This window comes from Macadamia integrifolia, chromosome 6 (assembly GCF_013358625.1).
Source record: "Macadamia integrifolia cultivar HAES 741 chromosome 6, SCU_Mint_v3, whole genome shotgun sequence".
NCBI lineage: Eukaryota > Viridiplantae > Streptophyta > Magnoliopsida > Proteales > Proteaceae > Macadamia > Macadamia integrifolia.
In genome coordinates, this window is record NC_056562.1 from 31098674 (window position 1) to 31113646 (window position 14973).

A 14973-nucleotide genomic window follows, 5' to 3' on the forward strand; every position below is an offset into this window, starting at 1 on the left:
TCTGATAGGATCGATTAAATATGTGGGAATCCATCCTGCTATCCAGCTTATGAAGATGGAAGCCATGATTGATTCACACACACACACACACACACACACACACACAGTTTTGGAGACTGTAGGAGGCGAGAAGAACTTCTTGAGCGTCACTATATCTATTGCAAGAATGTATTTGCAAGATAACAGTTCTTAGGTATTCAATTTTGGTAGAGCAGGGGGAAAAGCAGGGAGAGAGAGACCTACCACCATCGCTGCCATAGAGGCACGACAGAAGAGTTGTTATCAGAAAGAAAATGAGAGGCAAGTGGGGGTAAAAATGTAAAATGAATCGTCTAAGATGAGGGATGACATTGTTTTGGGTATTTTTGTAATAGTAATATTTGTTATGAGTAAATCTGTTGAAGGAAAGATTGGGTGGGTATTTTGGTAAACTGAAACTCAATTTTGGGTAATCTTGTAATTTTCCAAAATATTTTGGAATATTCAAAGATTCCTGCACCGCAAAATCTGCACTTGCAATCGAAGAGTTGTTCCGTGGCCGTTCATCGGGAAAAAAAATCTGGTGCTGACATGTTGTTGTTCTTAAGCTTAACTTGTCTATTTACAAAAAAAAAATTAACTTGTCTATCATAAACCTAACGCTGTAACGCATAATAGCCTACCCTACGTTTCTGCCTCGTGATTCGATTCTTAGGCTAGCTGTGAACTGTGAAGTGAAACGAAAATCTATTACCCAAAAGAATAAATAAATAAATAAATAAACGAAAAAACATGAGGGACCATTCTCCTCTTCCCACGTGGACTCCACGTCGCCAAAGCTAACGACTACAAATGGCAGCTGGTCCCTGGTCTTCTTCACTCATCACTCATCACTCCTCACTCCCACTCACTGCATTTGCTGGCAGCACCTACCTGAGATTCGGAGAGGAGGGTGAGAACTCTGAACTAACAGATCGAGGAAGAAGTGAGAAGAAGAATTAGTCTTTTCCTTCGATCCCGAATTCTCCTCCACTTCTCCTTCCAGCTGAAGTGGTAAGCTCACTTCTCCTATATATGATCCTGGACCCAACTTCATTCTTCATTTTATTCTAGCTAACTCCTGAGATATTTGGCTGATCGGTTAGTATATCTTTGATGCTGGATTTTGTGATCATCTGCTTCCTTTCAGCTTTTGGTTCTCCACTCTCTGTTCTTGTTCAATGAATTCTTTATTTTATTTTTCCTCTGGTGTTTTATTTGTTAGATTTACCCTATAGTTATCCCAACTTCTCCAGATTTTCTATGGAGGTGATTGTAATTGTTTAACAGTGATTTACATGTTTTCATGGTTGGATTCTGCAACTGAATTTGATTCTTCTTGCTGCTTGATTATCTTAGTTTAATAAGAGTAGTAGCTTCGGAAGTGTAGTTGAATAGCCTAAATGTATCAGGTTCGATTTTCTCCAAAAAAAAACAAAAAAGAAAAAAAAAAAAAAAAAAAAAAAATTGAACTTTTCCATGTTTATCTTTACGGCTAGTGAAATCTCATGCTAAATTAGTAGAAATCGATGAAGTGATTCCTCCTTGTAGCTCCCAATGTCTGATGCTCTGGTTTTGCCAACCTATGGCTGTCCATTGTATAGGGTTCTATCTTAAAGGGGGAAGAGAACTAATTGTCTGTGAGCATTATGATCATCATTACTAACTGGATGATATATTCCTCTAGTTAATTATGTTGTCTATCATTTATATGGATGATAAATTAGTACTCATCTGTCCTGGAATACTGCTTCATGATGTTCTTGTTCATGTATTTGGTAGTTTGGTAGCATCCTATCCTTTTATGCATCTGATCCTTTATAGCATCCTAATTGATCTACTCTATGTTCAGTGCAAGAATATTACAGATGGCAACTGTGACTGCATCGCAATTCGTTTCTAGAGGTTCACAACTCAACTGTGGGGGAGCAACCGGATCTGAAACTAAGGCAACATGGGCACAAATTGGCGTCATGAATCAAACAGTCACTCACAATGGGTTAAGATCTTTGAACAAAGTCGATATGCTACGGATGAAAACCAAAACTAAAGCAACTACAAGGCAAGCGGGGAAGATGGGATTCAAAACTGAAAATGACAGGCAGATGGGAATTATTGTATGTGGACAAGGAATGAACTTGGTCTTTGTGGGAGCTGAGGTTGGTCCATGGAGCAAAACCGGTGGACTTGGTGATGTTCTTGGAGGACTACCACCAGCTATGGCGGTAAGCATGGTTCTCTATTTTACTTTCTGTTTGTTTCGATGGCAAAGGTAATAAAGTCTGATCTGTTCTTTTGGCACTAATACTCATCATTGGATGAAAACTAATTCACTGAATCATATGGTTGGTCCTTGTCAAGGCCAATGGGCACCGAGTTATGACAGTCTCTCCTCGCTATGACCAGTTCAAAGATGCTTGGGATACAAATGTTTTAGTAGAGGTAAATTCTGATGATGCTTCTAGGGAAAGCCTTCTTTTCATTGGAGGCCATATTATATGATTAATTGCTAAATGACTTTGAAATGTGCAGATGAAAATTGGGGATAGAATTGAAGCAGTTCGTTTCTTCCACTGTTACAAACGAGGAGTTGATCGTGTTTTTGTGGACCACCCAATGTTCCTTGAGAAGGTTGGTTTAAGCCAAAGAATAATTTTAGGTCTACCTCATAGGGATTTGTTATACTTTGGCAGTAAAACCATTACTATGAGGACAATTTATGCTCATGAGGACAATTCATTTCTTAACTTTAAGGTATGGGGAAAAACTGGTTCCAAGATCTATGGTCCCACGACTGGAGTGGATTATGAAGACAACCAACTCAGATTCAGCATGTTGTGCCAGGTTAGTAGTACAATATTTTCTTAAGTTTAGTTTCATATTGTCAACCAAGTAGTACCATTGTCAACCATTAACTACTATGAAAAAATTCTGTTCCAACTTGGTAACGATAACTAAATGAAGATGAGTATTGTTGGCTTCTTTGGAAACATTATGCAGAATTATATTCTCTTGGTAATACAGAAGATTCCCCCTTATAAATACATTCTTTTGCTGGATTAGAATGAATTTTCTTCAAAGTTCCTGTCTTTCAGTGCTGCAAACAAAATAGTCTTTGGTTTACTGCGTTGTGATGGGAACTGGACTACCTATTGTTGCTGCCTGCTGGTATGTGGTGTAGCTCCTATGCACAACATGTGGCGTTGTTGAGAAGCTAGTGGTTATTTGAGCCACGATGCCAATTGAAAACCACAGCATGTAAGCCACAAAGTTTGTTTGCAACCTTGATCTGGGGATGATATTATGACATTCTTTAGCACATAGTCCAAGTGGCAGTGTAATAGTAATCGTCTTAAGCATTTTATGCAAGTTACTATTTCAACCATTGTACACTATTTGTTTCTTGGGTCCTTTTTGACTTTAGGGGATTACTCTCTGAAGTCAGTATCCCTGTTTTCGTATTAGAATTATAACCTTCTGCATTTTATGGCTTTCAGGCAGCTCTAGAAGCTCCAAGAGTTCTGAATCTTAACAACAATGAGTATTTCTCTGGATCATATGGTGAGGACCCTCTTCTCTGATTCTTCTGAGCTGATAATTTCAGTTTTTACGAAGCAGATGACTTCATCTAAGCACTGCTATCTATTCTTTCTGATTGCAGGGGAGGATGTTGTGTTCATTGCCAATGATTGGCACACAGCTCTTCTTCCATGCTACCTGAAAAGTATGTACAAGCCTATGGGAATTTACAAAAATGCAAAGGTAAGCATCCCGTAGAAACCTATTATTTAGCTTTGAATCATTTCATTTAGATATCTTGTGTACTTTCAAGTTCCTCAGGGACTAACCTTGCTTGCTAACTTCACCAGGTTGCTTTCTGCATACATAACATTGCATACCAAGGCAGATTTGGCTTCTCAGACTTCTCACTTCTCAATCTTCCAGATCAGTATAGGAGTTCTTTCGATTTTATGGATGGGTAGGTGGTCTTAATTTGGCTGTAAAATAATTTTATTTTCAGTTTGTATGGGAAATTCCTACGTGTATGAGTTTCATGACTCCTTTTGCAAATCAATTGCGCAGCCATGAAAAACCTGTAGAAGGAAGAAAAATTAATTGGATGAAGGCTGGAATATTAGAATCAGACAGGGTCGTCACTGTTAGTCCATACTATGCCCAAGAACTTATTTCAGGCGAACAAAAGGGTGTGGAGTTGGATAACATCATTCGCAAGACCGGAATTACTGGTATTGTGAATGGGATGGATGTCCAAGAGTGGAACCCATCTATGGACAAATATATTGATGTGAAATATGATGCTACCACTGTAAGAATTGTTTGATGGCTTCTCCTTCAACTTCCTCTCCCCCCCCCCCCCCCCCTCTTTCTTTCTCTTACATTTTTTAGCTCCCATGTGGCAACTTTGTCTGGATGTCGCTACCAGTATTACTGAAATTGGTACTTTCAGGTCTTCGAAGCTAAACCTCTTTTGAAGGAAGTACTTCAAGCTGAGGTTGGGTTGCCTGTGGATGGAAAAATCCCTGTCATAGGTTTCATTGGTAGACTTGAGGAGCAGAAAGGCTCAGATATTCTGGCTAAAGCAATTTCTCAGTTTATTGGAGAGAATGTTCAGATGGTGGTCCTTGTACGTATCAGACTTGGAAAGCCTCCCAGGCTCCCCCCCCCCCCCCCCCCCCTCTTTTCCTTTTTCGTTTGAGAGCTCATCATAAGCTGCTTCCTCTTTTATTCCAGGGTACTGGTAAAAAGAACATGGAGAAGCAGATTGAACAGTTGGAAATAAAATATCCTGAAAAGGTCAGAGGTGTTGCAAAATTCAATGTACCTCTGGCACATATGATCATTGCCGGGGCTGATTTTGTGCTGATCCCAAGCAGATTTGAGCCTTGTGGCCTCATTCAGTTACATGCCATGCGATATGGAACAGTACAATCCCTTACTTTATTTTCTCTTTCCTAAGTTTGATTATGGTTCATCAGAAATCATTTTCTCAAACAATTCTTTAAATTCTAACTCCCAAACTGATACATGGTTTCAGGTTCCTATTGTTGCATCCACTGGGGGACTAGTTGACACTGTGAAGGAAGGTTCCACTGGATTTCAGATGGGAGGCTTCAATGTAGAGGTAACCATGTTTTGGCTTGTCATTATTAGCATTGAGTGTTATATCTTCATTGCGGGGAATAGGCTCAAAACTCATGCATTTGGCTATTTCAGTGTGATGCCGTTGATCCAGCGGATGTTACTGCTATCGCAACAACTGTTAAAAGGGCCCTCACAACTTATGGTACTCCAGCCTTTGCAGAGATGGTAGTAAATGGCATGGCTCAAGATCTTTCCTGGAAGGTGAGGGAAAATAAACATTTGTAAAGTTGTTATTGCCTCTGCTTGCTTTTTATGAATTGGCAGAGTTGTAAGGATCTGAAACACCGTGTGTCTTCGATTGTAGACTTATGAGATCTGTTTGTTTTTTTGCTTTCACAGGGACCTTCCAAGGAGTGGGAGCAGATGCTATTGAGCCTAGAAGTTGCAGGAAGTGAACCTGGAGTCGATGGTGAGGAAATCGCTCCCCTTGCGAAGGAGAACGTAGCCACTCCTTGAATTAGCTCCCTAGTTTATTTGACAACCCTTGTCAGACTAACCTATGTGCCATATATCGCTGATGGTTTCCTTGAATATGGTTCTATGTTCAACAATGCTCCCTGGTTGGAAACCAAGATTTGTTGATCTGTTTGCAATTTTCTGTAAGCGAGAGGTGGTTTGGAAAACAAGTGCAACTGTAATAAAGAAGGAAATCGGTTGTTTTAGCCATAAAGTTTGGACGCCAAACCTTTTTAGTAGAAAGATATCTTACCAAGTTCTTTGCAGTTGTCTACCCTCATCACATACAGGAGGAAATTGGATCCGACGCTATGGCTAGGCCTAGATTCTGTTTCTGTTAAATTCGGTTGAGCTCCCCTGCTGACAGCATTGCTAAAGGTGGGGTCATCGTTCCAATTTGTTTCTAGCGTGGCCAGTGTTCTGTTTTCATCTTCTTTCTTCCTATTATTTAATAAATTTGACCCCTTTTTTTAGCAAAAAAAAAAAGTTCTTTGCTGTTAGGAGAATCTATTACCCTGGATTTGCATCTTTGCTATAAAATCCATCCTAGCAATGTTGGGGAGTTATAATCTCACATTGGTTTGTTCTGGTCCTTGATGTATTCATATACTTGAGTTCTATCTTCTATCTACCAAAGTATTAAAGAGCAAAATTGGGATCTAGATCAGAATCGTCAAGGTTCTTACTCTACCCTTAGAAATGCAATTAATGCCTTAGCAACAGGTCCCCAACTTCATTTTTTTCCCTTCAAATTCCAAGTCTTAAGCTTCAAGTCTAGGACTGAAAAACCTCTGTACGAGAGGATTCTTCCCAATTCCAGAGCTGTTTGCAGTCTTAAAAAGGCCTTCAGAAGTCTCTCTCTCTCTCTCTCTCTCTCTCTCTCTGGAAGAAGTGATCTTCGAGTCGCGCACTTGAATGCTTCTAAGCAGCAGAACATTCAAGACTAAGGAATCTACCAAAATGTCTACAATCTTCTTGAGTTACATGATGATCGTCTGTCTATAGAATTACCCAGTTTCATCCAGGTTCAGGTGTGGAACACCAAGTAGCATAAAAGGCTGGAATCATTATTATTTGCGATGGACTCATTACTATTTGCGAGAAAGAGGTGATAATTTTGTTTCCAATTTTAGAGAAACTCTACTTCTCTAATTGCAGAACCTCTTGCTATGCGTCCCAAAATGCTTTAAGCTATTATTTAGAAGCCGTGTCATGTTTGAAAGTGATTCACATTGGCAGCTAAGTTCCTCCCACTAGGATTTATAGCCGAGAAAATGGAATAATTTACTTTCCATTTGGGTTCACAAATACCCTCATAGGTGTTTCGGTATTTTTTTAAACTACCCTTCAAGATTCCATTTCTTTAGCTGTGAACCCGGGTAACAAGAACTTCGCTGCTGCCCAAATTTCATCTGTTGAGTATAGCATTCATAATCAAGTTTACATTGTGGAATGCAACTTCATCTTGTGTCCTAGATAAACAATGTTGCTCATTCCATGGCATGGCTTTATGTTTTTCAACTGCAATGGAATTCAGACGCTCTGGTCCAGTCTCAACCATGTTCTTCAGCTAAGCGAGGATACCCATGTATTCACTTCCCCCTCATTTGAAAATAATCCCCATCAAACCGGAACAAGAAAAGAAGGCAGACCAAAGTATAGTAAGTTGAAGGATCTGGCTCACTTCTGGCGCAACAGGGGTTGTCGCATACATCCAACAGCTTGGAGCACCCAGACACATACCCCAACACCTGAGTGCACACCTCGAGGTGCTCCAGGGCACTGCCACCTCTGTTGCATCACAAAGGAGCCCCACCCTTGAACAAGACACTAATCAAGGCCGAAGACACAAAGCACCATAGGTTTTGTTAATGAACAAAGAAATATTAACAATAATGTCACATTCTCCTGCTCATTCAACCGAGGCAGGCATTAAGAATTGCTCTAATAGATTCTTGATTATCAGCAATGCGAGAACATTCTACAAAGTTTCACTAGACTTGATTGTTCCAAAGAGACACCCAGGACATGTCTAGGGACCAGCCCTAGCTGTTCCAATTCTTATCGGCCTGGGTGATATTTTTCTTTGTGAACTCTTCATACTAGTAGAACCAACTTGTTATCACCATCATAGAAATAAAACAATAACAACTCAATGGGTGATATTTTTCTTTGTGAACTCTTGATACTAGTAGAACCAACTTGTTATCACCATCATAGAAATAAAACAATAACAACTCAAAGTTCTCACTAAATAAATGGGATCAACTACATAGATCCTTTTTACCAATCAGTTCTACTTGTCATTCGTAATACATGTCATTCCCGCACACTAAAAGAATTACAATGCATTCATCCATGCCACATCAAACAAATTTCTCACTACTCATGTAACAGGCAATTCCTACATTGCTATAATTTGTCTGAGAGCAAGATAGGCAAACTACCCATGTGCAGTACCGGCACATCATACAAAGGGGCAAAGGATGATGAGAGACGCACACAAAGGTCATTGGCTTACAAGACCCTCACAGTGTCCAACCTTTTTTCCCAATTTGTTTATTACTTAATGGAAATGAGAAAATGATTTTTGTGGGGAGCATGGCCAATGTGCCCAGACAAGGAGAGGGGGGGATGACCATCCCCCCAACCTCACCCTTCTTAAATGCAAAATCATACCCTTATTGACAACTCATGCACTCCCATTGACCCCTGCCCGCACAACACAGAAGCCAGACTCCCAATAGAAAAAACTTCCACTTATTTTATCTTATCTATCTTTACCACTCATCCATCTCAACATCCTCACTTCAGCTGCACCGAGTTTGTTTATACCCAATATTCAGCTCCACACATCATTGCTAGCCACACCATAAAATATTCCCTAGAGCGTGAAGGGAATACACTCATCACACAACACTCCAACAGCACCCACCTAATTCATCCACCCGGGTCTAATTCTTTGTGCAACACCATCTTGAAAAGCCTTAATTGGCCGTGTTGAATCAAATGTCTTAATTCAGCTCTACACATCAAACAATTGAGGTAGAACTAAGGCAGCCTCAACTCTCACAAATGAAAAAAACCAATCCTCAACAAACTGTTCATACAAGGACACATAATCACCATCAACAGGAATAAAAACTGTCCTGGTTGGTTCTTTGCACCTAGTTTTAGTGTAGCAGCTATATTTTGATTCATCCTCTCCTTCCAAGGGTTTCATAATTGGTGTCACCGACACACATTTGTATCCTTGCAGGCAACTTGAGCACTAATGAATAAATTGCAGTGTCCAACTAACATCAGGTACCAAATAAAGGGTTGATTTTAGTATAGCACAAGGGATTCAAAAACAGGGAAACCATTCGCACCATGTATCTAACTACAATAGATCAATTGGACACTACAATAATGCAAGCAAAAAAGAATAGAGAATGTAAGAAATCACTTAACACCAAAACAAGAAAAATTCCTGAAGTGATAGGCTTAATCAACAACTATCAATGATGTCAAAAAAACAGAGAAATTCAATAATGGTAGAATTTGGTAGACCATTAAAAGCCCAAAACCATTGGATTTCTTTTAAAGCCACTTACATAATCTTCAGAACCATGCAAATTCAACACAAGAAAAAAAGCTTCAGAATATCCGACTTAAGTAATTTTCTTTGATTCAGAGTTGAGAACAGCTTCTAAATACTAGCATCAAAAATTCCTAAAAAGAAACCGCATAACTGAAAGGACCTCCTAATCGAACAAGCTGAATCCCATATCATCATCACTCTCTTCCTTGGGCTCTTCCTGCCAAATGAATGAGAACCCATCAGAATCAGGGCGGAATTGAGAGTTGAGAAACCAAAATATAACAGAATAATGACTTTACCTTCTTCTCCTCAACTGCAGGAGCAGCTGCGGCGGCGGCACCACCACCTGCGCCTCCAGTTGGGGCAGCAACAGCAACGGCAGCACCGCCACCACCGGAGCCCACATTCGTAATAAGGTCTTCAATATTCCTCTTCTCTACCAGCTTAGCAAACAAGCTAGGCCAGTATGATTCAACCGCCACATTCGCAGCTTTCACCACGGTTGCGATCTTTTCCGCCTGTGTAAAATCAATCAAAGAAAATTCTCAAGGAACCAAACCCTTCAAACCCTGATTGCTAAAACCCTTCTATTGCATCAAAAGAAAAAAATCATATGAAGAATCATTTCAAGAATCAAAAAGCTTGAGAAGATAAAAGAAATACCGTGACGGCAATCCCGTCGTCATGGAGGAGCAAGGCAGCGTAAGTGCAAGCGATTTCACTGACTGACATCTTAGCTGAAACAAATAAATTTTTGGGAACAGAAAACAAACGTCAAGGATAATTAGTTGAAAATTTATACAATAGAGAGATCTAAATCATTACCTCTTAGGGTTGATCTGCCGAGAGAAGTTCCTTCGAAGTCTGACCGCTCCCTTCCTGCTTTAGGGTTTCAAGAACTGAAGGAAGTAGTTGCTGAGGAATCGTATGTTTATAAACCTCCGGGGTCTTTAGGGTTTCTATGCGATAGCGTCTAATGGTCCAAAACGGCTCGGTTTGGGGCCTTAGAGTTGGGCCACTAGTAATTCGATATCTCATCACTAGGCCGCTTCAAGCCCAGTACAATGGTCAGGCCCAAATCCATGATTAACATAATGTCCTAGCCCCAATGTTGACTGGGTTGAATCTCACCTTCACAAAACCAGAACCACAGCCCTCGCTTTCAAATTTACTGTTCAACCTACCAAAAGATCTTGCCCCTTGGCCCAGCAGCTTTGCTTTCTGCATTCGTCCAAAGCAGACTAGCTGGCTCATAGTTTGATGAATTGGAGTCAGATTGAGTTGATCACCTGATTAATCGGAATTAATTGCATCTGATCCTAATTTCAGTTGATTTTGTAGCTTTTTTTTTTTTTTTTTTTTTTAGTTATCCAAGCCTTCGGTTTGACGAGTTCGTAAGCCCATATTCACCTTACAACCGTATGAGCCAAGTCATATCAACATTGAATGAAAATCATTCAACTTTCATCGAAAGCAATGAAGAGCATTAAATACCCCATATGAGGGACCCCAAGGAAGTAAAAGAAGTCAATTTATGCAACTCTCTTTTGAATCATCTGGTTTCATGTTTGATCTTTATTTTTTGACATTGTTTCTTTTAGTTAGTAAAATAACAGAAAATTAATAGAACTCAACTTTCATAGTAAGACTTTCCAAGTTTATTAAATAAAAAACCTCAAAAAATTTTATAGATTTAGGGGGGAATCTTTGCTTATGCTTTCCAATTCTAACTCTTGAGCTGGCTAGATCTTACTTATCCGAACTGACTTATTATAAAAATTGTTTTTTTAAACTATACCCATGTTTTAGATGGTGTATGAACGAAGTAGACCACATGGTTTTGCCCACCTTAGCGCCCCATATCTTTTTGGTGGTGAATTGTGGGCAATCTTGCACCTCATCATGGTTTTGCATAAGTAGAGACTTGAACCTTAATACTCTGCGGCAAGGTACCAATGGTGCCAACTCATCTTCATGCTTAACATTACATGAAAACTACAATAGTTTATTATAAAAGGAGTTGCTATCAATGGTTTTCTTAGCACTCAAAATTTTATAAATATGTTATCCACATCACTATTTTGTCATGTATTATATTCCAACGAAAGTAGACTTCACAACATGTTGAAACAAAAAAAAAATGTGCCCACCACATCCTTAATGAAGACCTTGACCGCCACAACTGGTATTTTTAGTATTTGGATTGATGATTTGTAGGCTAATTTTCCATTGGGTAGTCAGGGATTCCTATACTCCTATAGTTGTTTGCAGCCAATCTCAATCATATGATCATATGAGGGTTTCCATCTTGTTTTTCAGTTATCCCTATTGCTCATCATTCATAGATAGAACTGATTTTTTTCAACCAATCTTTAAAGCATTATAAGGGCATATAGAAATCAATGTGGTCTAAAATTTGAATTTTGTGTGTTTGAACTGACTACGACCAAAGTCGTGGCTACCTGCGTCTTTGACTATCAAGATCAGCCACGAGGAAAGGATCAATCTATCAGGCTGGATCGCTGGTTGGGCCAAACTTCAAGCTTTGGATAAAACCAAGGGCCCCTCGATTGTTAGCTTCTGTTCGTTCATCTGTTGGTTCATCTGGAAAGCAAGGAATAAGTCCAAATTTAACAATATAAATCGTACCCCTATTGAAACTCAATCCCTTAGTACCAAAGCATTTGAAGAATTCTGGGCAGCCAACCACTCCAAAAACAGACAAGGAAGTAACCAGTCACGTCCTGTCCCTGGAATCCGATGGAGCCCTCCACCTCTGAACTCCTCCAAGCTGAATTGTGATGCTTCTCTTCTCCCCAAGGTTGGAAAATCTGGAATTGGATTTATTATCCGAGACAGCAATGGCCTTTGCTTAGGAGCCGTTTCTGACCCTGTGAAATTCCAAAATATCCTCTATGGTGAAGCCCTCAGCCTGCGTTCTGGAATGCTTTATGCTTTGGGAGAGGGAATTGACGACTTATATGTGGAATCTGATTGTAAAGCCCTTATTTCTCTGTTGTCGTCCAAGCCCCTCCCCCTCCCCCTCCCATTGGTATTCTTCCCATTGTCCAGGATATTAGGCAGATCTGTGACTATTTTGGAAGTTTGAAACTTCTACATTCCAAGGTCAATCAACCATGTGGCTGATGCCTTGGCCCGGAAGGCCTTATCGCTTATGTGTGCAATGACCTAGCCAAACTCCACTCCCTAGTTAACCACTCTTTGTAATGGTGACACCTTGAGCTCAACACATAATCAATAATTTTCTTTCTACCAAAAAAAACAGAAACCAAAGTCGTGGCTACTTCAACCAAAAAAAAGGGCAACCCCCTATTCAAACACAATTCTAGATGATAGTGTAGATAATTTATCATATCTAAGGGTGTTAATCAATTCGGTTTCAGTGTATACGGTTAGGTTTGATGCAAAAAAATTTAGGTGAAACCAAAATCGAACCATTTAATAAACGGTTTCATAGATTAAAATCGAAACCATTTATAAACAGTTTCGATTTAAACGGTTTTGAATGTTTTCTAATTTTTTTTGTCCAAACAACTTCTTTACCTTTAAAATTTGTAGTAAAATGGATGTAAATTGTAACATTGAATTGAATTGTTTTTTCTTTACCAAAAAAAAAAAAAAAAAAAATATTTTGTTAATGTTTTTATTAAAAGTTATTTGAAGTAAACTTTTTTTTTTTTTTTTTTTGAAATGTGTGTAAATTTAACATTGAATTACTTAAACTTAATATGTATATGTTAATCGGTTTAATGGCTTATTTAAACGGTTTACCAATGGTTTAAACTTTAAAACCAAAACCAAATCATAGTTTCAATTTTAAAATCAAAACCAAACCATTTAATAAACGGTTTCACGGGTTTAATGTAAACGGTACGGTTCAATTTTGATAAACAATTTTGGTTTCAAACTCACATCCTTAGTGTCATTCAATTTGGGTCATAATCAACGACAATTCTATAGGGCATAATGAAATAACATCTAAATAACGGCATGTCGGAAGACTCAGAACCCAACTCCATCAAAATAAATGTTTTGATTGAAGCTATATTCCATTTTTTTTTTTTTTTCAGATCTATAGATATGATAATCGTGCATAAGCCAAGGCGTCTTGTTGGAAAAGTTGAAGAAGCCAAGGAGTGGAGTGTGGACATAGTTTATTACAGCAGAGAGACAAGACCATCAGGACAAGGGAGTCTGAAAAAGCATTGGCAGCCTTTAAAACATAATAAAAGGTTGAAGATCGAAAGTGCAAAGCAATATTCCGCACATCCTAAATCAGAGGAGATAACTCAAATAGTAGAGCAACTTCCAGGGATGTGATGAAACAAATAACATCCTTGCAATCCGATTTCCTTGCAATCCGATTCGATGATAATGTGATCAAAACTTCGACCACATTGTAGAGAATACCCAACTAGATATCAAAGTTTTCATAGGAACAAAATGAAAATATAGGGCAAGTCTTCTTTGGATGGGATACAAAGGCTACACCCAAACATAGGGGATCACTCAGGAGGAGCATGGGGTCATTTCGCATCACCTCTTGTTTAGGTGTAGCCCTTGTGTCCCACCTCCCACCTCCCACCTCCCACCTCCCACCTCCCACCCAAAAAACATTTATTCCAGAAAGACATCCTCGTCAATATAATTTTGTTGTCATTAAATCTGACATATGGCCCGTAACCTATCTATCCCAACTAACAAATAATAAAGTCGCTTTTCCGATCTTGGAACTCATTAGTTGGGACTCTCTGCCAACTCTATTCTAATTCATGGGTTAAATCTAAAGAGGTTTTGAAATTTCTTCTTTCCCAGTGGTATTTATTGCATTTATATCTAAGAAAAACTATCCAAGGGTTCTTTTTAGCTGGGGAACCTTAAAAGTGTGAAAAAAATAGACATCCAAGTTTTATAGCCCAAAAGGAATTTGGCAGGGGGCAAAACAAAACCAGGACCCTAGCGGATTGCATAGATATAAATCAATAGCTCAGATCATAAATGGATGCATGGGACACAAATGAGAGGGTTATTGGATGAATTTGAACTTGAATTTAGATACTTGGCAAAACCAAACCTTACCATGATTATCTAATCATTAGAATTATCTTCCTATCATGTGGCTCAAAATAGTGGAACCATGCCATCTTCCTATCATGTGGCTCAAAATTGTGGAACCATGCCATTATGATCACTGTTAGTTAAAACGGGAACAGAAAAAAAATAGAGATGTACGGTATGGGTTTTAAACAGATAAAAACGATGAACGATACGGTAAAAAAAAGGGTAAAAAAAAAAGAATGGCAAACGGACAAAAATGAACGGTACAAGTGTTAAACATGTAGTTTTCAAAAAAACAAAACTAAAAAAACAGTAGTATATTCATGAATTTGAGATATTATTACATGTATACCTGTATCTAATGTTCTAAAAGCTCTTGGGAGTCCCAAGATAAAATAACCCAATGGACTCCAAGAAGATGAGATATTTCTGGCTTTAGCTTTTTCTTACTCAATGGGCTACAAGAAGATGAGATTTTTTTCCTATAGATAGTATGGAAGTTAAAAACCAAAACCCAAGTATCCTATCGTCTTCACTCTTCACTTCTACTAATGGTTTTTTTTTTTCAAATAAAATTCTTATTTTACCCTTAAAATAATGATACGCATTTAAAACGGATTTTTTTGTTGTTTCTGTTTTTCTCCGTATTATATAGTAACATACAAGAAAACGTG

General features: G+C 38.7%; 2 protein-coding genes across 2 annotated transcripts; one reads left to right on the top strand and one right to left on the bottom strand.

Annotated features, from left to right (window-relative positions):
- Positions 1–850: 850 nt before the first annotated feature.
- LOC122080748 (granule-bound starch synthase 1, chloroplastic/amyloplastic-like) lies at positions 851–5893 on the top strand. Its single transcript, XM_042647576.1, has 14 exons — positions 851–1032; positions 1871–2243; positions 2380–2460; positions 2551–2649; positions 2773–2862; positions 3516–3579; positions 3680–3780; positions 3888–3997; positions 4102–4345; positions 4487–4663; positions 4771–4962; positions 5075–5161; positions 5254–5382; positions 5521–5893. The coding sequence occupies exons 2-14, from the start codon at positions 1887–1889 to the stop codon at positions 5635–5637; spliced, it is 1848 nt and encodes a 615-aa protein (XP_042503510.1). The 5' UTR covers positions 851–1032; positions 1871–1886; the 3' UTR covers positions 5638–5893.
- Positions 5894–9141: 3248 nt separating this feature from the next.
- On the bottom strand, positions 9142–10197 carry LOC122081139 (60S acidic ribosomal protein P1-like). Its single transcript, XM_042648127.1, has 4 exons — positions 10046–10197; positions 9884–9957; positions 9520–9738; positions 9142–9437 (listed from the first exon to the last, which is right to left on the bottom strand). Exons 2-4 carry the CDS (start codon positions 9950–9952, stop codon positions 9384–9386), a joined length of 342 nt encoding a protein of 113 aa, XP_042504061.1. The 5' UTR covers positions 9953–9957; positions 10046–10197; the 3' UTR covers positions 9142–9383.
- Between the last annotated feature and the right edge of the window lie 4776 nt (positions 10198–14973).

Bases quoted from the DNA above. Each gene is read 5' to 3' on its own strand.
- LOC122080748 (XM_042647576.1), top strand. From the start codon at position 1,887: ATGGCAACTGTGACTGCATCGCAATTCGTTTCTAGAGGTTCACAACTC. The intron at 3,580-3,679 runs GTGAGGACCCTC...TTCTGATTGCAG, and splicing joins GTATTTCTCTGGATCATATG to GGGAGGATGTTGTGTTCATT. The intron at 4,346-4,486 runs GTAAGAATTGTT...TGGTACTTTCAG, and splicing joins TGAAATATGATGCTACCACT to GTCTTCGAAGCTAAACCTCT.
- LOC122081139 (XM_042648127.1), bottom strand. From the start codon at position 9,952: ATGTCAGTCAGTGAAATCGCTTGCACTTACGCTGCCTTGCTCCTCCAT. The intron at 9,739-9,883 runs GTATTTCTTTTA...GATTTTACACAG, and splicing joins ACGACGGGATTGCCGTCACG to GCGGAAAAGATCGCAACCGT. The intron at 9,438-9,519 runs GTAAAGTCATTA...TTCATTTGGCAG, and splicing joins CTGCAGTTGAGGAGAAGAAG to GAAGAGCCCAAGGAAGAGAG.